The sequence below is a fragment of the Pseudochaenichthys georgianus genome, chromosome 12, assembly GCF_902827115.2.
Source record: "Pseudochaenichthys georgianus chromosome 12, fPseGeo1.2, whole genome shotgun sequence".
In the NCBI taxonomy this organism is placed as follows: domain Eukaryota; kingdom Metazoa; phylum Chordata; class Actinopteri; order Perciformes; family Channichthyidae; genus Pseudochaenichthys; species Pseudochaenichthys georgianus.
Window position 1 is genome coordinate 13231894 of NC_047514.1, and position 25679 is coordinate 13257572.

Below are 25679 nucleotides of genomic sequence, written 5' to 3' on the forward strand. Positions count from 1 at the left end.
TTGGAACACTTTTTACGTCATGATTTTGTACGCAGTGTTTGGAAGCCAGGACTCCGGACAGTACGTCCTCTTCAGGTCGCGCAACATTTGATGCGGTTTAATTATGAAGATCAGTTCCATGTTTCATCATCTGCAGAATGCTTATCCAAAACACATTTAAAGCACTTTTGACACAACCACCATCCAAAAACACATTCACTGCACCATGGAAATTTGCATAAGTTGTTTTATTCATAGTTATTGTCCTCTTTATACTTCTTTTTGAATTGTTTTGTCTTTTGTTAAAGTGGACATCACGTAAAGTCAAGCCTTAAGCCCTTAGCTGAGTTGTTTGCTCACCACCCTCTAAACTGAAAAGAAAGGGTAAGAGGAGGAGTGGAGTCGGGTGTTCCTCCTTCTCCTTCTCTTTCTCTTGCTCTCTCTTTCTCACAGTATCACAACTCAACCTTTATTTTTCATTTGTTTGAACAAAGAGTGTACCTTACAGTATATTTACACATCATACTGACTGGCTGTTTGACAATTTTCACTTAGATAATGCAAGGAAGATTGAACTTTCAAGATTTGCTTCTTTGTTTTCATATTTTCTACAGTCTTGTTCTCCTTTGATCCACTCCTCTCATGCTAGCTGTGTAGTGAGATTTTCCTTGACATTAATGTGATTGTAATCACCACTATCATCATCATCATCATCATCGTCATCATCATCATCAGTCATCTTTTTCATCATCATTACATCATATTCAGCGTTATTATATTGATATAACTCTTTTCAATAGATTCCTCTCTGACAACTGTACAATCGTACACAGTGTTTGACTTTTATATATATATTTATATATATATATATATATATATATATATTTGGGAATATATTATTTAAACCTAAGAAAAGAGGAACATAATCCCAAATAAAATATATTAGTATCCCAAAGTAACAAAATCATGCATGTTTAATGTGTTTGTCCATAAAAACAAAACAAAAATTAATGTAATGGATGGGACCTTGTTTTTATTTACAAATTGATCTTGGCACTGTTTTTGTTGTCTCTTGCTGGAAACTGGAATGATCATAAAGAATACTTTTGACTCTACCGAGCATAACACTCTCCTGGTATTATCAGTCAGTGACTTGCTATAAAAGGCAGGTTTTAGAGACATGTTCTTTTTTTTTTTTTTAAAGCACAAAAAACGATAAAAGAAAGAGGGGGGGAAAGGACAACATTAGAGAGTCGACCAGGGGGCAAACACAAATAATTTGTAGAAAACGTATTTCACTTCAGCTTTACACTGTGGCAGTTTCCTTTTTAGGCAGAAACCCTGTGACATCATGTCTACTGACACATATTTATATATTTTTTTTTTCTCAGAAGTACAGGCTCTCCCCACGTCTCATCAGGTGCACTCACTGGTTACCATTATTAGGGTGAATATCCAAAAGAGAACATTGATTTTGTCAAATTTCTTCTTGTAAAGCAGCATTAATTGACTCTGGCAAATAAAATAAAAGTCACCGAAAAGAACCAGCAGTACAGACCTACTACCTCAGGTTTGGCAGGCAGGTAGGGGTCGCTGTCTAACGTTTCCAGTGATGCCCTCAAACAAGTGCTTGACTGTTGATCCAAAGATCTTGTGTGTGAGCAAACATAAGGATGTGTGTGCATTTGTGTATGTGTGTGTGTGTTTCTGGGTGTCTCTGCATACTCATATTCAGTGCAAACACATTGGGTAAAAATCCCATCTTGACCGTGGCCCATCAGCTCTTTTTGTTTCAACTGAAACGCATTAATCTACAGCATGGTCCAGCCCTGTCCATCTCTACCTCCTCTCCTCTGCAGGTCTCTGTTCCACCTCTTCCAAGAGATAAACTGGCAGGCATGCCTTTTGTTTATCCAGCCTTATGGCGTGCCAACTCCTGCCAAGTTGCCCGCTTTTACCCCCCCGGACACCACAACCACTACCACCACCCCCCCACCCGGCATCAGGTCCTAGCACAGCCCAATGTACTTGAGATTGTTCTGGATGATCACGTCCGTCACAGCGTCAAACACAAACTGGATGTTGCTGGTGTCAGTGGCACAGGTGAAGTGCGAATAGATCTCCTTGGTCTCCTTGTTGCGGTTGAGGTCCTCAAACTGCCGCTGCACGTAGACGGCCGCCTCCTCATAGGTGTTCTGACCTTTGTAGTCAGGGAAGCACACTGTCAGGGGAATGCGTTTGATCTTCTCTGCCAGCAGGTCCTTCTTGTTGAGGAAGAGGATGAGCGACGTGTTGGTGAACCAGTTGTTGTTGCAGATGGAGTCGAACAGGCGCAAGCTCTCGGCCATGCGGCTCTGTAGGCATGTGGAAAGAGAGAGACACAGAAAGATCAGGCTACGAGGAATTATTTTCACAGCTTAGATGTTATTGTCTCAGAAGCAACAACCTAAATCAGCCCACACTATCACACATTCAAACCTCATTGACAGGCAGGATCATGTAGTGATAAACCATGTTGGCAAGAATTGAGAAAGAAAATGGAGACAAGATAACTGACTGACTGACCAGCAGCACGGCTTCTCTGTTATGTCAACAGAGACTTGAAACTCACACAGATGAAGACCTGCATCTGAACTCTCACGTTCTCCTCTGTAACAACTTTCTTGTTTTTTCCTCGCTATTCTCTTTCTCTAAGTCCATAACTGTGAGATAATCAGTCCTAGAAGATATGTCAGTTTTAGGTTTGCTCATTACAGAACAATCTTGTGAAGAATATGTGCATCAATTGTCATTTATAAAAAATGTGGATTGGGTAGAGACTAGGTCACGGGCTGTTTTTGACAGATATGCTGTTTACACTGAGGACAGACCGCTCTAACCTTTCCTTCAGTGCACCGTTACTGCTCGGATTCTATGATATTGTTTTCTTCTTCAGCCTTCAGCTTTCATAACACTTAACAAGGCTTATCCAAATGTTGATGCATTTTCATTTATAGCCAGAAGGACCTCATTAAGTGTAGCAATATTTTCTCAATAATGAATTATGAAGATATGTTTCACAATTCTGAAATGGAAATCACTGACGTTGGCCATGTCTTTCAGATAAACGGGCAAATCAGAGGAAACAAGAAGAGTACAGATGAGTCGCAGCAAGACTTTTTAGCAAAAACAGGAACCATGTGACGCCAGACGCTGTACCAAACTTCAATTGTATTTGTTTTATTCATTAAACTTTTTAAATCTGAATTATTTCCATTTGATCTGCGGAAGTTTAGGTACAGAAGAAACACCCTTTGTGTATCTGTGTGGGTATAAACGTGTTTGTGTGCATGCATGTGCTTCAGTGTAGTTTGTGCTCATGTGACTTTGAATGTATAAGAGAACATAAGAGTGAAAAGGAACGTTGATCAGTTCATGGCAGCTGCTAGCTGATGTGGCGACTGGCCAGCAGCTTGTGACCAGCAGGTTGTCAGATGGAAGACTGTTGTTTAAAAGGTTACAGAAACAACATGGTGCTCTGAGCAAATCACAAGATCCGCACAGCATGAACAAAAATACAGAGGGGAATAGTGGAGGATTAGACGATCGTAGTGTGGTCTGAAAGTTAACCCTGATTTTTCAGTGTCGTAAGTGCACTATTTTTGGATAATGATGAAAAGGCAACAGTTATGGGAAACCAAAGTTTTATAATAACCTTGAATGTGGCCAGTTTTTCATTTTGGCTAAAAGCGCTTTTTTGTACTATGTGTTTTTTTTTCTAGGTAGTACATGTTGACAAAGTAACCCTTTCTAGTAAATAATGTGGAAACGACAAAGGGCAACAAAAACAAACTCTTGAACCACAATAACTGCGAAGGCTATAAACCAAGGCTTTGTTCATGACAATGTGTCTTTAGTCCCTTTCTTCATCCATGTCTTCCTTTCTACTCCCGTTCTCTCACATGCTGTTACAAACATAGGCTCTCCTTTCTGTATAAGTATGTTTCCCCGAGGACTAAGAATGGCCCCTAAATATTGTTCAGTGCACAAAGTCATGTCTGGCTGATTGACCTCACTCCTCCTCTTTGCAGGGTGGGAAAATAAGAGAGAGTGGCCGGAGACAGCCAGCTGAGGCCACAGAGGACCTCGACTCCTCACCTGGCCACTGCAGACTTCTTAATGGGGAGGGGGAGAGCAGCGTTCAGGAGCAGTAAGGCATGCAGACCCCCTTAATTTGATTCCAACACACACACACACACACACACACACACACACACACACACACACACACACACACACACACACACACACACACACACACACACACACACACACACACACACACACACACACACACACACACACACACACACACACACACAGCTTTCCTGTCAGGGTAGTCCAGAGGCGCAGGATCTCATTAAGCTCAAGTATTAATAAGGAAGTTCAACCCTGTGTCATTGCTTTGTTTCCCATAAATACAAATCACTTGCAGCCACCCCTTGGTAATTCATTAGGGTTCATTTTAAATGTCAGTCTTACTAGACAGGGTGCTTCTACCAAGATGATTTTCTCTGTCTCAATGTTTCCTCTGCTCTACCTGAACATCACTTTCTTCACACTGCTCTGCTTTCCCTCTCTGTGGGCAGCAACAAATTGTAAACACATTACAATTGTACATATTAGTGTCGCGATAGATGCTGATCATAATCAAACTTCTGACTGTAAGCTAAGCACATTCAAATGAAAATGTTCTATAATTGTCTGTTTATGTTGATGGTAATTGTTTGCAGGTGAATATGTTAACACAAAGTAGTGTTCTAATTTGCTTTAACCTGATTATTTTGTAATGTGTAAGACGGAGTATGATGAGCATTATTCAATATTAGTATATCCATCTATCTATTATATCCATTAACATCCAAATCTAAAAAGATTACAAATATTACATTATGAAGGTGAATATCTGTGAGCCAACTTCAACTTCAGGCATGTTTTGAAGGATGTAAAATATCTCTGCTATGATATTAATTAATTAATTTAACATGTTTTTCACTTTGCAGGGACTTTGACAGTCATTGTCGGACATTGTAGGGCACAAACAATTTCTTCATAATTTCCAAATGGGAACCTTTGTGTGAATGTTTAGCCTGGTAATTAAATATTGGCAAAACCATGGCCAACATGTTTATTTTCCACTCCACTTGTTTGTCCTTGAACAATCTCATTCCATTTCTTGGAAAAGCAGCGTTATGTCATAAGATGCAAGCAATTAAATTAACTGATAGTAATTCCTTTGATAACCCATTAGGGGGTTAAAATGCTGTTGCTGAGTGAAGGAGAGAATTGCTGGATGCATTTTGAAAGACTAAAGTCTGACAGCTTCCTCTGTGCCTCTGAAAGGACGTGAAGTCACCGATCAGAGGAAATGTCATTTGACATACAATTACATTTCTGCGGCTTGAAAGGGAAAGTGCACATGCACACATTGACATAAAATCCTGAAACCCCAGTAATTCATTTCCAGTCGTCATTTATGTGACAGGTAATTAATTCCTGTTAGACAGCTTTAGAAAATAATGATTGCGACAATGGAAATAGAGCAGTGTCTGCCTTTATGTTTGGCTAACACAAGCTTAAATACCCGCGAACCTCTCATCGAGGCGTTTCATTTTCACCTCTCACACAACCCACTGCAGTTGCTCAGCCTCAGCCAGAAACCTCTACTACACATTCATAATAATGCACCCACAAACACTCGCGCAGAAACACAATTCGTGTGTGCACGTACACACCTCCTATCTATTCTCTCTAGCGCTGCTGTTTGTTGTACAAACGCTCTCCCCCCCCCACTCTCCTTCTCATCCTCCCTTCCCTAGTCACAGCTCACTGTCAACAGCGGCAGGATTAGGAGCATTTGACTGGCCTGTTACCATGCAACAGTAACCATGGCAACCGATTCATTATGAAGACAGGGAGAATGCATCAGGGAATGGGTTGATGGGTAAATGTTGCACTGTAATTATTATGGTGTACTTTCTCTCGTGTGTGAGCTGCTGCATTGAAACTGAATCTGGTCGGACGAAGTTTGTTTTTTCTGCTCGTGTGACATTGAAGTTTTGAAGGTTTAGATCACTAAGATGATCTATGATCTTTTCCTCTAAGGAGGAACTTTCAAAGCAGCGTTTTTGTTCAGTGATAACCATACACACAATACGTAATGCACATAATGTCTTACACTCCTACGTTACAGTTACAAAACCAATTGAAATATTTAACAAACACTGAGCTTAGTCCTCCTTATGGCATGCAATTTAACTTCTGTAATGCTTATTATGTTGGTTTTCTTTACATAAGACATCATTCATGGAGCATCTGTTCATACATTCTGCTACTGTTGTTCGGTCTGGACTAAGAAATATAAGAATCAGAACTGCACTTAAAATAAGATAGAGGAGTCACCTCAGCTCAACCACTCAGTGACTTAGTTTGATCTCAAGGTGTATTTATAGCAATGATAACTGTTTTGATAGACTTATACATTAAAAAAAAACACATTTAAGTTATAGTCTCCACGTCAGGCTTAAGATAATATGGACATGAAGGTCTCTTAATGAAACAGCTGATATTTGATTAAGTCAAATATCGTTGATGCTGGGGGGAAATTACCTCAATTTTTAACGCAGTTAAAACTAATTAAAATGACAGCTCGTCCTTGTATTGCAGGACTTGGAATTGAACACATTGATGATAACATTATGGTAATAGAGCCACTATTTAGCAATCAATACATATGTTGTACAACAGCTTTACTGCAAATGTATTCAACATGTTCATGTTCTCATAGGAATGTTAATCCAATAAAAGAGACATACAGGAAACGTTTTTACGGAGCCTGCTTATATTATCTCCGTGGTTAAATCTAGTTTATGTAGTGTACAACCTGTGAAAGATGAATTTCAAGATAGGTTATATGTTAAGAGAAACCTAGATTATCCTGCAAAATGCTCAGGCAAAGATTTGTTGATGTTCTTGTTATTTATCAAAGCATCTGATGAGTCTGCACAGTTGTCTCCTTTCCGTACAAGATTGAAAACATTTCCTTTAGAAATATGTATACATTTTCCCTTCAGTCTGATCTCAATATTCTGCTATTTATTATAATCTTTGCTATAGTCAATTGTCAATACCTTTTTGTTTTGGTAGATTGAAACATGTCGACTTGTCTGTCCTTGAATGTTGGTCTAATACTTAATCCGTATGAATTGTATACTCGTTTTGTTTTTATGGAATATCATTTTATCATGAAGTCGTGTAGCATAAGCTGTATTCATTTCCCTATATTAGCGTATACTATTCTCTCTTTGCACCCTTATCTGGGTCATCTTAATTTACCAGCACATGGATGGTTACAAACTTCATGCCATGTCGAGGCCAGATTTAGTGTTAGGTAACAGCTGTTCAGCAGTGCTGTCAGCTGACAGCGGTTATGGAAGCAGGGGGCTCCAAGATGCAGGAATTCACAGAGGAGCCTTCTTTGGAAATGGAAGCGCAGCAACATAACTGCACTTAATCCAGAAACGTTTAGATAAGGTGTACACTGAATGTGACATTTAGAGGTGCTGTTGCATTATGCTGTCTGCCTGATCATCCTGTAGAGTTCTGAGGGTGTGGCCTGATTGCCACCATTATGTGATTTCTATGCTAGAACAGCCTTTCTTCCATAACTCTGCATTTAGCTCTTTTATAAATCTTCAAGCCACATAATACAGCAGAGGATTTTTAAATCTCAGCCATGTTATGAGTATGTATGGCAAGGCAAGGCACGTTTATTTATATAGCACCTTCCAACATAAGGCAATTCAAAGTGCTTTACAAAAAACGAAAGACATTAAGAAGAGTAGTTTTTCACTAATACTTTTACACATCTATTCAGTTGATTTGGTGACTAAAACGTGAATATGCGAGTAGCTCCTCGCTGTAGGTCATGCTTTAAAATGTTCTACCATTCTGCTATACTTCTGCACATTTCTGCATGATCTACCCATCCATTATATACTGTAAATGAATATAATTATACTTGGGGGCATTAAGACACCGTCACATCTGTTATAAAACCGCCTAATGAGTAATGTAATTGCATAGTTATATAATAAGGTATAGCCTGCTATTTAAAATGCTTTTTTTGATATGATGATCATTTTACAGCAGATGTTTGTTCAAGTCATTTATATTAGAATCTGGTTTATTTACCATCAATATGGTATTGAATCTGCACTCATTAATGTGGCATTCAAACACATTTCTTTAAACCAAAAGATTTGCGCTAATTGCTCATAATGCAAAAACTAATAAAACTGTTAAAGTGGAGAGAGACTGGTTGCTCACCGTGGAATAGATAATTAGTGTGCCGTTTTCGCAACTGAGCCACTAGTATCCTCTAAGCAACGTGCATAGGGCAATGGAGTTGGCTGTTTGCCGCTATATGCGTACTGTCTCTTGTGTAGATCCTCAAATTATAAACATGATTACTTAGCAATATAACCCATCTTCAAAATTCTATGCAATAAAACCATTGTGGAAAGGCCAAACCATTCCCAGTCTCATGTGCTCATCTCTAATGTTAACAAGTACAACTAGTCGATGCGACCCAATGTTCTTCAGTGTCACCTGAGTTCAGGGTTAGCTGATGCATGTTGAGTAAAACTCTTAAACACTTAAAATACATCTAAATATAATGGACTTATTTAGCTGAGGTGTAGTGTAGTGAGTCTCTGTGTTAACGCACAAAGAAGAGCTGTTTGTGAAATGGTTCATTGAGTCAGTTAAGGCAACATGTCACAGTTTGGCCCCTGAAAATCACAGCCACCATTAATGGGTATTTTCTTTCACAAGTTACTTAACCCTCGTTTAACTAAAAGAAACCCTGTTGGTTTCTTCAAAGGCTACTTTATTTCACGTGTTAAAACACATACAACTTTAAAAGCAGTCATGAATTCAACCACAACCCAACCATGAAATTGTCAGTATTTGCAGAAAATGTCTTTATATTCATATCTGCCGCAGGATGACTGCTCTAATTTCAGGATGTCTTTCTTTCTGGTTAATCTGATCTATTGCCATCTTCTTCCGCTCCTATCTTAGAATATTAGAAGTTGTTTTTTCTAGCACCTGTGAACTCCCATTGCTACTTGGTGCCTTCACAATCTGTTAATTCTCACAGGTACAGCCTCACACTTTATTCTGTGAACTCAATTAACACCATACTGCATTTTCTTCTCAGACTTTATTTTTAACCTATAAAACTAATTGATTTCTTGTTCCAACCCATCTCCGTGCACTCCCTGTTTTATCTGGGCAACCCATGAATTATCAGGCCAGCTCAGTAACAGGAATGACTTTGTTCTCAAGCTATTTTTGAGTGTATGAAAAAGTGAACTGGAGCCACTTTAGGAAAAAATATGTGATCATGGCTTTGAAGAAATAGTACATAGCTGACCCCTCATAGTTGGTCTGGACTCGAGAAGTAAAATAGTATCTATTGTTGACCTTCTATTATCAAAAAGGCAGTTAAACAAGCAATAACTACCTAACTATTCCAAAACACTCGGATAACAAAGCAGATATTCTATGGATGGCAAATCGTTCAAATTCCACAACCATGAAGGGGAGATAACCAACCGGCCACTCTCATTCAGACAGATTTGAAATAGCTGCACGACCACAATAAGGCAAAGGGAATGTGTTTCACCTATTTCTCCATTCATGCCTCCAGCCAAATAACTTTGGAAAGGACCATAACATTTGGATAAGGCCTTCCAAATGGTTTATTAAACAAAACTGAATGCACTGAATGCTATTACAGTCAGTGGTAATGTTATTTAGAGTATAATAAAAAGATGAAAAGGGTAAAGAGTGGAAAACAACCTTCTGCAGATAAGTGTTTTGCCTGTTACATTTTCACAGAGAAGCTCTTCAGCACTTTAAAACAGTAAATCCAGTCCATGTAAATCAAAATGTACCAAAAAGATTAGGACTTCTGAGTTGAATCTCCTAATTCCTCTCTCCAACAGAACATATCATTAATGTAACCTCTGATCCTTTAGTTGAATGAAACTTTTACATAGCTGTATCCTCTAGCTATAGACCTGAACTAAAGGTAGGCTTAATGTTGTACTTAGAATGAACTCACATTCTTTGTTCAGGTCTGTTTACAGTAGCTGCTTTAAGTGATAAGCTGTTCACTGGTTTCATGGTTTCATAATCTTACAGTGAACTAATGATTGTGCATTTATTTACATTAAAGTAAACGAGGAGTGTTAGATGGAAAAGGCAGACCTGATGTACTTGATTACATCCAATATAACAAACTCAATTGTGATCTCTTTGCTTCCAAATTTAAAACATTTAATATAAAAATGTAATATTTGGAGGTGTTGACAACCCCAAACATTTTGCCTTTGATTGTTCATAATTAGCGAAGGAATATATTTAACCTATTTATGCACCAGACAGTTCATGCTTTGAAGCAATTACGTGGACTTCGAATATAGATACCAAGATTATTGGTATCTAAGATCATTGCAATGCGTCAGAAGTACTTTCTTTTCTGACTAAAAAAGATTTGATCTTGTCACTTAAATGACCTCAACCCACTGATTAAAATACTGGTTGGATCTCTTCTCACAGAAGTAAAACTTAGTCAGAGTGAAGATTGAATACTTTCTTGCTTATTAGGATTATCTATTCAAACTGCTATATTAACAGGGATGTTTAGTGCACATGTGTGCATGTGCATATATGGGTCCTGTAAAACTGATTTTTCTTACCGTCTGGTTGTCCTCATAAAGTTTGAGGTCATAGCCACTTAGCTCGACACAGAAAATGATTGCAGTCACGCCCTCGAAGCAGTGGATCCACTTCTTTCTCTCCGAACGCTGCCCACCCACATCCACCATCTTGAAGGTAAGCTCCTTGAAGGTGAACTTGTTCTCCACAATGCCGGTGGTCATGTCGCGGGATCGCAGGATGTCCTCGACGGTTGGGATGAACTCGAGTGCAGAGATGCGGTCCAGGTCATTCAGGTAGTAGGCAGTGTTGTCCTCTAAGTGGTACTCATTAGATCGCTGAAAGCACTCCTGTACCCCTGAGTCCCCCCACAGACGTTTCATGACCCCCTGCAGCTCTAGAGTGATCTCCCCTTTGCTCTCAGCCGGTCCTGTGAGGGCGAAGAGCTGCACGGCGTCGTAGGCGCGATCAGCATTGTTAAAGTCGATCTTGAGTGTAGTGAGGGCACGGATGATGCGTGTGAGCGAGTCGATGGCATTGTACAAGATTAGGGGCTTGTACTCCTTGCAGGCATCCAGGTTGAAGCCTCCACTGTGGATGATCTTCATCTGCTTGACAATGGTGCTCTTGCCCGAGTTGCTGGTGCCCAGCAACAGGAGCTTGATCTCACGCCGCTGCCGCTGACTCTCTGAGCGCAGGTGGCGGTCGATTCGCCGGGAGCGCCGCGCCGCTTCCTTCTCCTCCGAGCTCTGACGGCATCCCATGGTCCTCCACCACGTGGTGAGCACAAAGGAAGTCGTGCTGCTGCTTGATGGGAAAGCAAATTATAACGAAGTGGTGACCTAAAAGGATCTGGTGGACGAGTTGGAGAGGGTTTTCACTAACGCTAAGAACTTGCTGGTGAAGAGGCAGACAAGTCTTCACAACAGCCCAATTTAACACTAGACAGGAAAGCCACCACACAGAGGAGCGGCTCAGGAGGATTTGATTCTTTTTGTTCAGGGGCTGTCTGTAAGTCCAGTGTGGTCAGAACCCAGGCTTTTGGGATGCCCACACAGCGCCTGGCACTGAGGTTGGACTGCCTGCTGAAGCCAACAGAGCTGGGGTGCATAGCAGGGGCTGCCCCTGAGGAACAGCTAGGAAACAGGGCTGGAGAACGTTGAGCGAATAGCACTGGACAGATTGTTAGGGCTCGATGCGTGCGAATTGCAGAACTGCCTTACTCTCCTCCCACATGGCTCTCGTGACACGTTGCCCTCGTTTGGCTTCTGTAACATCCACCCTCAGTTAGATATAGGTCGGTTTTGCTTAACCTTCCTGATAAAATATGTTCAGCTTCTTCTGTGGTGTGATATCTCCCCAGCAACTGAAGGCGTCCAAGTCTGCAACACATAATAAAAAGAGATAAATTAATAGCATGTTGCACACAAATGAGAGCAGGTTCATCACTTTCCATCACATAATTAACATATTTGCTACAAGAATAGTTCAACAAAATACACCTTTGGTGATCCCTTTAACTTGATGTTTGCCCCTGCTTCCAGTCTTTATGCTATTTGCCTCCTGCCTTTTGCTCCACAGTTAACACACTGCCATTACTTACACCAGCCTACTTATTGCAATTTCATAACAACGCACAAACAATGGACTGCATACTGACCTGCTCACCTCAAATTCAACCATTGCCATGCTACTTGTATACTGTGTAAACTGCCACTTGATATTTTTACTCCTAACAGTCACACACCCAAACTCTGTCCCTGTGCAATCCCGTGTTACCATAGACCCTTAACTGAAGCAGACCTCCGCTGACCTCCGCTGACCGCACCTACAACCGTGCACACACACAGAATCATTATATACACAACCAAGGTCAAACATTGGCATAGAACCTAATACTTTCAGACCTGATAGGCAAAAAGGTGAAATTATTGTTTACTCCTACAGTGGAAAATAACTGAGAGAGAGAGAGAGAGAGAGAGAGAGAGAGAGAGAGAGAGAGAGAGAGAGAGAGAGAGAGAGAGAGAGAGAGAGAGAGAGATAGATAGAGAGAGAGAGAGAGAGAGAGAGAGAGAGAGAGAGAGAGAGAGAGAGAGAGAGAGAGAGAGAGAGAGAGAGAGAGAGAGAGAGAGAGAGAGAGAGAGAGAGAGAGAAAAAAAAAAAAACGGAGCAGAACAAAATCATCACAACACAAACAGAGTGGAGAGCATTGTTTCCTGGCTCCAGGCACCTGACTGCCCCCTCAAAATGGCATAGCCAGCCAAACCGGTTAATGCACATCACTGATTTTGAGAGCCTATGAAACACATTAAAGCTGTGTATGAAGTCTTTTCAATTTGCTATCTCAGAAATATGCAAGCCTTGCATTTCCACACTTTTTGAAGTCATACCACTTTAGATAATTGCTAAGGAAGTAGTGTGCGAGCAGTGCAAAGAAAATCAGTCAGTTATTATCGCATTACATTTGTATTGATAATATCACCCATTCTATTACACTGCATAGAAGAAAACGTAGTCCTTTGCTGGTATAACAACTAGAGCAGAACACAGTGTAAGTATAAGTTTAAACTAAAAAAATTAACACAGGATTGATACTAATTTTGATTTTGAAGCCGCTCTGAATTCATATATGACCATCTCCAATCCAGGTAATGGTAACGGAGTCATCATCTTTACTCAAAGGAAAACACTTCCAGGCTTACCTCCTCTGGTAAGGCCTAAATATCCTCATACATGTCAAACACCTTCCAAGAAACGGCAATACAAGGAGCTAACAAACAGTTGGCCCTCTTACACAGAAGAAGCGTGTCACTTTAAGTGTAAGAGAGTGGAGGTAGAGGCATGGGGGCCACGGAGATAGGCCAGCATCTCAATGTGTTATGAGGGCTGAGGTAATGTGATAGCCTGGATTAGACTGAGCTCGGTCACTCCTGCCTTTCCTACACAGCTCCTGCTGCACACGGCCCATCAGCCCTGCCTCCATCACTCTCCCAAGCGCTTACTTCCTATTATTAATTGACTATGTTGCAAATAATTACCATCCCACCCTAATTCAGATGAGCACATGTAGTCACAGTGGGTTTATGTTGTATAACAGTCTCTCCTTTCCGGCTGTGGTTGATAATTCCATAAGATTGCTGTTAAAATCAGGATTTAATCACATTACATGGAGTGGCGATTCTTTTTACAAAGGCACAATTATTGCTCACACAAAATGATAAAAGCAAGCTTATATTAAAAACTAAAATATATATTGTATGTATTTGCAAAGTTTGTATACAAAAATCTAATATCATGATTAAACAGGCAGAATGAGCCACTGTGTTTGAATAGTGTAGATATGTATAGCTGTTTAACACCTAATGTTAAGAAAAAACAGGTAGTTGATTGTATTCACACAACCACCCAAAACGTAACATTCAAAAAGAGGAAATGGAAGAGAAACTCGGCAGGCAACTCATCTGTTCGCACGCTCAGCGAGAACATTACCAGGTAAAGTAAATTGTGAAATTCCACTTGGTGTTCCAGGTCAGTACAGCCAGATTCAAAGCATACAAAGAACATTCAATTGTATCTCAGCTATTTTAAAAAGAGCAACACAAGTGTGTTGAATCCATTATGTGTTGCTGTGAAATCAATCTCCCCGTGTGCCAGTGAGAACACATGATTTAAATTAAATGAAATATAACCATGTAGCATACAGGGAGGCTGTGGCTCAGTGGATATTGTGCTGGACTTTGAATCAGGGGATAGCAGGTTTGAGTCCCACTGTAGTCAGCATGTCGTTGTGTCCCTGGGCAAGACACTTCACCCCAAATGTGCCCTTGTGGGGATTGTCCACAGTACTGAATGTATGTAAATCGCTTTGGATAAAAGCGTCTAACAAATGACAAGAAGGAAAAAACATGGCACAGTGGTATCATGTGTCACAACTGCTTAATTTGCTCACGTTTGGGGAGATGAAGGAAAGCAAAGGTATTATTTTTATTAAAAGCACATTTTTGCAATGTTAAAACAAGAATTTAAGGCACAGGTGAGCTTTTAATCATCTTGTAATGCTTTATGAATGAGGTGTGCAGGTGTGTGTGTGTGTCAGAGCTGTGCTCGGAGGCCTTTCATTTCAAGAGGGATCGGATGAGTTGTTCCACTGAGAATAACCCCGCTGTGGAGAGGCAGCAGGGAGAATACGGCTCTTCCCTACATCTGCCAGTCATAAATAACTGTAGTTTTCAGCAGGGGAACAGCACCAGCAAACATGTTTCACATTTATTAAACCAGGTACCGATTTACATCAAAACTAAAGCAAGAAAACAGCCTATTCATCACAGCTAAGCATTCCAAGGACTTTTGAAAAAGCAACCTGGGGAGTGATCAAACAAGAATCCTAGTATATATCATTGTCTGTTGCATTAAACACAATACTAGTCAGCCTATTCCTTTAATTTTAGGGTTTTAATGGTGCATGGGCACAAAGAGATTATTCCTGCCACCATGATGGTCAGCTCTGAGTTAGACATCAGCCTATGTTCACTTTAAGGGTGTACTTTGTCAAAATATTTCCAGATCTTCTTCTCCTGTTAGCTTCTGGTTCTACACAGAATATGATCACTTGATCAGCTATGTTTTTTTCCGCTGCAACGTGATTTAACTTTGTATCTGTTTACACAGACACTTCATGGTTCGTGACCAACAACGTTAGTTTCAGGAACAAAATGCAGCTGAAGCACAGTTGTTATATCATAGGGCAAGAGCCAATGGGGAATTTCCATCACATTAATTGTCCATTACCTGACTGACCAATGGTGAAACTCCATAAACCACATGTGTCAGTCAGAGACTTTCACATTAGTAGGGATGACCCTGCTTTGCTGAGGTCAAGAGTATTCTGATTAAGATTATACAGAAAGGCACATGTAGGTCAGTTTAACCGTAACTATTCAGAACAGTATGGGGTTATGCAAATGTTCCTCTTTGATGACAGGCCTTGCATTGTGTAGTAAACATGTTGTTATATAAATTTTAATCTAAAGTGCGATCTTGTCTCTTTCGGATGTTGGCATTGCATACAGACTCCCTGTAGCAAACTCAAATACAGCACATGCACACAGGAAACAAAGCAGCTCACATGCTTTACAATCAGCTGCACAAGGCTCATGCTTTCTCACCCAGAGGCGGCTGTTTTAGTGGTGTTCTCTCTGCTTCTGACTAGCTTTCCCCTGGCTGCCTGACAAAAAGAGGTTCAAGAAAGACTTAAGGCTGTCTGGTCATTGTCCATATACAGTGTCATAGTTTTACTGGAATGCAGCAGACTGATTCTTACAATAATATCTGAAACCACAGAGTGAAACAGTAGCTAATCCCCAGATCTGTACTAAATCCTGCTATTGTGTCAAGATTAAGCAGTTAGAGTGAAACTGTGATCAAACCTTTGGGTCATGTCGGGTATTAATGGGCTGTGTGGCGACTGTCAAGAGCAACTTGACAACTTGTTTCATTGTCTTTTTTTTCGGAAATAAGTAATTTAGTTACTTTTAAGGGGTAAAAATCAGCAGATAAAAAATGAATAACAGCCTTGTGGTGTTACTGGAACAAAAAGTTGCCCAGCCGAGCAGAGAAGCTCTCTAAAAGAGACAAGAGGCTCTGATGAAGGGACATTATGCATTTATGTAATGCAACTGGCAGTGAATAAGCTTTGCATTAGAGAAAATCTGAGTAGATCAATAGACATGCTTTCCTCAACTACTATCGCCTCCAAGAGCTTATATAGGTCACCACAAGGTCAAAGATAATGCTGGAAGGCTGACAGAGGTATACAGAGGTCATAGACAAGAATTGGACCAAATGTTCCTGATTGAGTTGAGAGGCAAATTAATACGTATTAAGGCAAACGAGAAAATACAGGAAACGGATATTGGGGCAGACCAATCGTAAAATCTTTAAAATGTTCTGAATTGAATTTGCGCATGAGTAAGTCAGCTGACCCTATTTCCGAGTTTGTGTAGATTGTTTGAGGCTGTGTTGGGGTTATTGAGCTACAGCGCTGCATTAGCACGTCTGCTGAAGGCTTACTGAACTATCCAAAGGCCTTAGTCTTCCACTTAAAGAGATGAGAAATGTAAACTCTGGCAGCGACTCTGTTGACAGTTGAAACAAACACTATCAAAATGTCATCTGCAACTGCAAAAAACGGTAAACACAGCAGACCTTTTGAAAGAGCAGCATTTAGTTTAATTTTAGAGTGACCACTTCGGAAAAATCTAAAATAATGTTTGAATAAAGAACTGATTGATCTTAATCAAATAAACGGAATAAATTAAATTAGTATAATTTATCAATAAGCATTTTTTTTTTAAAAGGACACAGACGGGGCCAGGAATTACAAGCAAAAGCAAGAAATTAATTACTATAAATATCCTAAAAGAGTAAGCCTTTCATTCAAAAAATAAATACTGGACTTTACTTCTATTCTTCACAAACATTTGATTTCACACTCTGGACATGAGGGTTGCACATGACTCAAATCAAGCATTTTAACCTCAAACTCAATTAAGACCTGACTTTCAGCGAGTCGGACTTGAAAGAAATCTGTCGGCATGATGGATGTAGTGTTTATAGTTTGTATAAAACGACTTTGGCCACCTAGAGATTTAACATTTGCTGCCATGTTGGACAGGTCTCCCTTGAAAAAGAGACGGATGATCTCAATGGGACCACCTGGTTAAATAAAGGTTTAATAAAAAAAATTAAAAACATTGACCTTATAATATAAGCACATATTGGTGTTTATGATGTTTTTTTGTGAGAAGTCTGATCACATGGTCGATTATCAACACAACAAAGTATGCTTCTAAATTGACCATAGAGCTGAATTAACACCCATCTGACACACTGCCAACACAATTCAACTTAATTAAGGAAAGATGTATCAGCGCAGGTTTGTATTGGACCACATTAAAAACATGTACCTTTTATAAACTATTGAGTCACTGTATTTTGATTGGTTGTCTGTGTCAATATTGACCAGTTTGATAGGGTGTAGACTAAATTATAAGAGAAAGAAATATAATCTTAATTTACGGGGGGGGGGGGTTTATTGATCGAGGAAATATTATATAAACCATCCCGTTATTACAGTACATATTTGTGAGATTTCAGCTACAAAAAATAAAAAGGATTTAAAGTGGAGTCTGAATCTAGAAAAAGACAATTATTTTTTAAATAAGCATTGTTCAAAAATATTTTACAGACTGCACTATTGACATGACCTAGGAGCAATGCAAGCAGTTTTATAACCCAATACTTTTAAATCCCAGTCTCTTGTTGTTGTGTTCTCCGACTTACCCCAACTCCAATCTACTAAGGTCTCCTGCCGCAGAGTAGAGCCCAGAGGAGTCTTAACGCAGCAGTGCCAGAGATACTGGAAAGAGCACTGGAGATGTAACAGGAATGCTCACATCTAGCAGCTCAGACTGTACACCATGGGAGCTTTTGATAAGAGCTGGCTACTTTGGCGATTATAATCTTAATCTGTCAAAAATCCTTTTGCCACTCTTAATGTGGGAACCATGAACAGATAAAATAAATGTATAAAAAAGCCTGTTGACCTTTTACTCCTTCCAAAACACCTGAAAATCACATTACCACATCTTATTTGCTGTATGACAGATGCTAACTAAGAGCTAATGGGCATGTCAAACTGATTTGTAATGGCGGGCCACTGGTTAGCCTGTCCTTAGTAACACAACTGATTAGTAATGGCAGCAAACAAGGTGGATGTTTCATTCCAGCTACACAAGCCCAATACTGACTAAAATGTACTAAAATGGCATGTTTTTGAAAGCTGAATTCCTACCTTGCGTACATCTTCACTTGACTTGAAGGGCAGAAATCCAGCTCAACAAAACAGTTCATCTTTATAAAGATATTTCTGAGAATCGATATGATCTGCATGGCACCACACTGACTGGCTTTGCTTATCCATACACTGGACATAGTGATAAATAACGTTGTGGAATCTGGGACAAAATGCAGAAGTCAATTTCATGCTTTAGCAGCAGAATGACGGATCAATATCATCGCCGGGGCCAGTTGCTAACAGATCCTGTAGATAACACGACATCATGTGGTGCTTTAGAAAATGTAAAAGTCTTACATATTAGAAGGCCTGCGTCTGTGTGATGAGTCAGATTTGTGGTCGCCACATCCTACGTCAGAATCATATGAGATATAGGTCAGAGGCAGAGTTATCCTCAGCATCATATAACAGTTTGCACCACTTTTTACAAGATGTAGCATTTGATCCTATAGCCCTGATTTTCTTACCATTAACCAATCTATCACTTCATGTTATCTCATGTTATGGTATCTGTTCTTAAGAATGGAGTGGGTTCAAATGGACTGGCAGGGGACCTTTCTATTCACGCTGAAAAGGGATACATGGTTTACGTTTTCTCAGTGAAGACACATTTAAATTGGCTGTCAAGGAGTCTCAAGAATGAGCCTGTCAGCGAGCGTGTGTCTAGGATTTCACTACAAGAAGACTCCTGGGGGAAGGTGTCTGGAAGCCTTTATTGTCAGATCGCACCTTGGCTTCAAAATAATGTCATGTAACATTGTATCTAATGGATTGCCATTGCCATGGATTCTTGTCACATAAATGTATGTGGTTAGTATTGTTAGGGAATCTGACGTGTTTTTATTAGCTTGAAGCAGTAGAGCTGTTAGACTCGAATTCTTCTGAGGTCAATTCTGTGTACCTTAATGAAAAATACTTTAAGTGGTTGAAATCATGGCGAACTACAACTCTTCAGTGCACCTCCTTAGAGCTTTTTGGCCTCTTCCAGAATATGTTTATGTTTTGTGTCCTGCATATTTACTGTATAACTAACTAGGGAAGAAAGTCAAATATCCTGAAAAAAACAAGTGGCACAAAATTGGATCATGCAGCTTTTAAATAAGCTTGTCTGTTTTGCTATTCCCAGTAATGTGAATCTATTTATTCATTAAGAATGTACCAAATCATCAAGGAGTTGAAGCTAAATCCAAAATAAGCTATAACATTTAATTGCTGTTATTTGCCTTAAATTGCTTTATAATATTCAAACCTAGTTACTTGAAAGTCTTAATTTATATCTCACAATTGTCTGTTCCACATGTCTTGTTATCACTTTGTATTATCACTCCTGAAATACTGTCCTGAATGCGGACTTCAGAGAAAGATGCCTGTTTACTGTACACATGTGAGGACACTACTCATTCATTATGGAAAACAATGATGCGCAGTGTTCTCTACTCTACTCCCCCAAAACAGTGGGCTGTTCAGAGGGTGGAGACGGGATGGGGGTGAGGCCTCTGTATGCGAGATGCTGTTCCGTGATAATGCTCCGTTTAACGTTCCTGATCTCAATGCTGTGTTCCCCCTTCTCCAATCCAGCGGGTCACACTGAGTCACAAGGCCAGCCAGCGATGACAATGGTATGTTTGTGCCCAGGCTGAGCTATGGCTAGGCTGTCTGATGTGAAGGGATAGGTGGACAGTATAGTCTCGTGTGTGTGTGTGTTCACTGGTGTACACGGATATGTGAGTAAACGTGTCTAAAAGTCTTTAGATATCTGCCTGTTCAGATCTTTTGCTGCTGGTGCATACGGAAATGTTCTGCTTTCAGTAACTGAGGTCTTCTCTCTCTATAGCGTGTATCACGTAGATCAGAACAAAAATTGAGGTTGGTTTTATAAGCAGTCTGATCTTCGTTCAAACACTCCAACTTTATATTCATTTGGGTCATGACAGATAAGATAAACGTTTCCTCCAACAGAAGGAAATTGTGGGTAACGGAGACTTTCAGGCTTGTACAGCCCACTGACATTATCTGCAGATTTGATCACTTGAACAGGAAAATGAGAAACGGCTCATACTGAAGCACATGCAACAGCCGTTAACCCATTCGATCAGCACTGAAAAGTGAATGCTATCAGGCACAGTGATGAAGTAGATGCTAAAAGGAATAATAAAAGTATAATATCTTATAGAGATGTCCCGATCCGATCACGTGATCGGGGATCGGAGCCGATCACGTGATTTTCAAAAGATCGGAATCGGGAGAATTTTTTTTTTTTTTTATAAAATATTTTTATTATTTTATTTAATGTTACAAAACAAAAATGACCATGTTCACGTCTTAAAGTCATCCTGAGGACTTAGTTTTGGTTTAAAATTACACAACATCATGTATGTGTTGCTTTCTTTGGGCTTGTTTTCATAGACCTGGTTGCTTATTTCTCTCAAATCTGGCAACAGAGTGGGCGCAGTGTCTAATAGTAGCAGTAAGCTAACGAGAGGCTACGTTCAGCTGGTGACTCGGGAGTCAGGACAGAGAAAATGTCAGGAGTTTGGAAGTATTATAAAATTGAAAGCGAAGGCAGTGTAACAGCCAGATGCAATGTTTGCAAGGCGGAGGTTCCGCATGGTGGAAAGAACAGAGCTACGTTCAACACGACCAATCTAATACGCCACCTGAGAAACAAACACCAACATCAACACGACGAGTACACAGCGGCCACTCAGGTAACGGCACTGAAACAACCGACACTTTCAGAGACTTTTAAAAGGAAAGAGAAACTGCCCCAGAACAGTGAAAAGGCCAAAAGAATAACAGCCAAGATAGCTGAATTCATCGCGTTGGATGACCAGCCGTTATCTGTTACCTTTTTTCTCTCTTAATGCATTGCATAAAGATCGGATCGGGAAAAATCGGTATCGGCAGATTGTCAAAATCAAATGATCGGAATCGGATCGGGAGCAAAAAAAGGTGATCGGGACATCCCTAATATCTTACATATTGCAGTGAGGCGGTTGCCTCTGCAGAGTCGTTGCAAGATTTATACCAAATGATGAAATCACCGTCCAAAGAAGCCACACCTATATTTTAATGCACTTATGTATAATCTTGCTATATTGCCAAGCCCCTAACAGATGCCAGCAAACCATGCCAGCACAGTTGAACTGTATGTATTATGTAATGTGTGGGGAGGGGAAAGATATGAGAGAATGTCAACTGTTCAAACAGGGAAAGACAATTATACTGCATGTTAAACATTGGAAACCAGAACTGATTTCCCCACAGGATGTGGACACCACTGTCAGGTACTTTCTTTAAAAAGCAGGTCAATGTTGTGCTCATAACTTCAAATGTCTTCTAGAAAACCTGTAGAAATATCACAGAAGTAATACAGGTAGGCCTATATTTAACCAATACACACACAGTATAGATTCTCATCCCTCCCCAGTGGGTAGCAGGCCATACACTCCCTCATCATCCCCTCCCTCTCTTCCACCTCCTTGTTGTCATATGACCGCTGTTATGTGTGTGCAATGGAAGACAAAGTTGCTCTGTTAGTCCCCTCTGTGCTGCCCTCTCAGATTTGAGTGCTGTAAGTAAGGCCCTCTCACTCACCGGCATCAAACTGTATGTGACTAGCAGCACAGATTAGAACAAGGAGGGGAAAGAGAAAGAGGGATGAATTGAGCTGATGTTATTTCATGTAGCTTCCACAGATTTCTTAATCCTTACTCATTCAGTGCCCCGCCCTAAGATTTTGTATTTGATTCAGTGGACAGCTTTCCTCGCTGAAGCTTTTCTTTTAAGTCATTTATTAGTCCTCTCTGCGTCAGTGTTGGCCGGCCGTTTGTGTGGAGATGCCATTTTGTCCCAGTACCTGGCAAGGATTTAAAAACACAAAACAAACACAAATGCTGAGCCAGCTGAATCTGAGCCATGTCTGAACTTATAGTGACAAAGCAACTGAGAGGTTTGAACTTGACGGACACGTATTCACTCTAGAGTCATCTCATTGCCTCTGCAGGTTCTATTTTAATGTTAATTGTTACAACCACTTAAGCACATGTCAAAAACACTTTTGGGTACTCCCTCTCCATGAAATGAGTGACATCTAAGATTAATCATTTTATTAAGTAGGTTGCAGAGGGAACTGCGCTTGGCCCCCTTGGTACTTAACTGTAATAGAGCTGAGTTTAATTGTCCAAGTCAGCTCTGTGCTCACCTTAAATGTTTAAGACGGCTGGAAGTGAACCGGACGCGCACGGTGACACTGACCTCCTCAGTGCAACAGCCGCCACCTCAACAGCCTCTGTCGCTTTGAAACCAAGTCTCTCTCGCTGTCCCCTGCCATTATGTCACCCAGTGGAGTGGATGTAGCGAGTAACAAAGGAGGTGGAAGGAGGTCAACTCAACATAGGTTGTGTCACACCATTTCTCTCGTTTCCATATGCAGAACGGTTACTCGAGTGGCAACAAACTGTATTGCCGTTGAAACTAAAAAGGACAAAACACTTTGATGCTGTTGGCAGAGGCTTTATGCTTAATTTATGTGAAGTGTCTTCAACCGGTTTAAGAATTCATGTTGAGGTTGGCTTAACAAAACTCCTTTATCAGGGCATTAAAAATATGTTAAAGCATTCTCAATAAGGGTATGATGACATTTGTCAGTGTGTGTGCGTGTTTGTGTGTGAAACCTAGTGAGGACCCATTATGTAAGCATGTGATTAACCTTTACATTTGGTGCTGGACCTCGTCATCCATCATTTTGAAGCCAAGGTCATCATTGACCTGACATTATTTAACAGGTCACAGAGGAAAACATTAACTGAAATGATTAGGGTTCATTAGAGCTTTGGACATAGTGGATGGCGTCTTGGTTCGTCTTCCACTGGTCATCAAGTAACTGAGACTATAGTAGTTGATATTGAGAGATCACAGCTAGCCAAAAAATCATCAAAGATAATGAATTGTGGGTGCCAGACACCGTTGTCGACACACTGTTTGCATGCAAGACATTTGATGCCGAGCACGCAGTTCTGATTCTGGGTGTGATATTACAGGCCACTGTTTTTTTTTTCCTTCACACTGACATCTTCTCTTGAGATGGCATCATGGAGAATTAAGTATGTGCACATTGTTAACCATCCTAAATCCTAACTCTTTGACGTTTTAATGAAACCAATACTGCACTGACCAGTTTACTGCGCTTTGAGTCATTTAAACTTCAAAAACACATGATGTTGATGCATTTGATTTATCTAGTAATATAAGATCGGAAAAGAAATAAAGCATGATTGAGATGCATTTTAGCCAACACACATCCTGAAAAAACGTAGTTTGTACGCACCAAAAACTGCTTAGCTGAATTCCAAAATGTAAAGCTATTTTTTATTTTGATGAAAACATTTCAATGTAACTCTCAGCTTCCCATAAGGCTTATTTCAATCTGTTAGCATTGCACTGTGACAGCGATCAATATTACTATCCAGTTTTTCCCATAAACCCCAATCAGGCATCTCAATGGGATTGTATCTGTATAAATAAAGGTTTGAAATGAAATGAAATGAAGGCAACATTACACAAGTTCAGCAGAAGTATCAATCTAATGCTTCATGATCCATGTTTTGTGTGAGTAATGCTCAAGAGATAAAGGCATGGTGGAATTTATCCGTCATCTTTGCCCGTGATCCAAAGATGTCTTGAGGCCTCGATGTGAGTTGCTGCCGGAGGAACTATCACAGGCTCATCCTGCATTCTTTCTGTGTCACATGCTCAGAAAAGCGCTGTCTCGCTACCACCGTGAAATGATCACGGCCGCTCTTTCATCCAATCTATTCCAAATCTTCTCTTTCCACTCTCTCTTGCTCTCTGCTGCATCAACCTCCGCCCCTCTGCCCCATCTGCCTCCCTACTGTTAAACCCCCCAGCCCCTCGACCCCTCCCTGCACTGGTTCTCTCTCTTTTCTATTTCTCTCTCAAGCATGAGCCCTCACATACAGTACGCACAAATACACATGCTCTTCTGAGGATGCACAACCGAGCCCGAGCCCCCATTGAAAAAAAAAAAAACACAGGAAGGCTTTAAAAATTGGAAAGATTGGGAAAGATGTTGAAGCAGAAAATGTCACAAATCATCATGCTGAGTAATGAACACGGTCTGCTCCCTCCCTCTCACCGTTAAGACTTACATTCATAGACCGTCTCAAAAAACCAAATACATTTCAGCTCGAGGATATTAACCAAATTCGATGTACATTTTCCCCCAAAAAAACAGCAGACAGAAATCTTCACTGTCAAATGTCAGTGCCCGCGAGCTCAGTGGGATTTGTACACCTCCCACTGCACATTCACGTAAAGCCAGTTGTAAGTACTGAACACCTGATAGTGTGTGTATACTCTCTCACTTCTCCTCTTTCCATTTCATAGCTCATGGCCTGGACAGAGCACAGACACGTACATGCAAACACACATACACACGCACTCATCTTTGATGCATCCTTCACTTGTCCTACATACAGTAATTACACATACTAAGCACTGCGTTGAGATAAAAGCATCCTATAAGTATTAAGGATGCTCTGGGGAGATGATGAGTCAAATTGCAAGCATAAGATAGCAGCGTCCGTTGGCACAGAGCTAGCAGGGTGGAGGAGGGGACTGGACAGCCTTCCTTGGTGCCATCTCTGAACATCACCTTCCCCATTTTATCAGGAAAACACACTCGCCCTCCACAGAATAGCTGTAATTATAAAGCGTCTCGCTCCTCCTCTGTGTCCAAACCAGTGATTACAAAAAAGCTTTGTGTCTGTGTGAGAGTAGTCAGGCTTACCGTGTTCACAAGGCAGCATCCATTTACAAAGGATACTGCAGACAAGCCCTTGCAGGGAGAGAAAGGCTCTGTGCAATCCACCTTTAGTCCTGCTGTTTCATCTTCATATCTTCCTCATATTCACACACACTCACTTACATTTCTCCTCTATCTCTCTCTGTCTCCCCTCTATTTCTGTCTTATTAACATCTGCTGCGTTCTATATCCTCTCTTGTTTGCTCCAAGGCAGTTGAGACACTGCAGCGATGGGGGTGGAGGGCGTGTATA

At 40.5% G+C, this 25679-nt stretch overlaps 1 protein-coding gene across 1 annotated transcript; it reads right to left on the reverse strand.

Annotated features, from left to right (window-relative positions):
- Window positions 1–208: 208 nt before the first annotated feature.
- On the reverse strand, window positions 209–25679 carry gnaz (guanine nucleotide binding protein (G protein), alpha z polypeptide). Its single transcript, XM_034095715.1, has 3 exons — window positions 25413–25679; window positions 10788–12128; window positions 209–2333 (listed from the first exon to the last, which is right to left on the reverse strand). The coding sequence occupies exons 2-3, from the start codon at window positions 11508–11510 to the stop codon at window positions 1989–1991; spliced, it is 1068 nt and encodes a 355-aa protein (XP_033951606.1). The 5' UTR covers window positions 11511–12128; window positions 25413–25679; the 3' UTR covers window positions 209–1988.

Excerpts from the sequence above, each read along its gene's own strand:
- gnaz (XM_034095715.1), bottom strand. The coding sequence starts at position 11,510 with ATGGGATGCCGTCAGAGCTCGGAGGAGAAGGAAGCGGCGCGGCGCTCC. Across the intron at positions 2,334-10,787 it reads TTTATGAGGACAACCAGACG|AGCCGCATGGCCGAGAGCTT; the intron begins GTAAGAAAAATC and ends ACATGCCTACAG.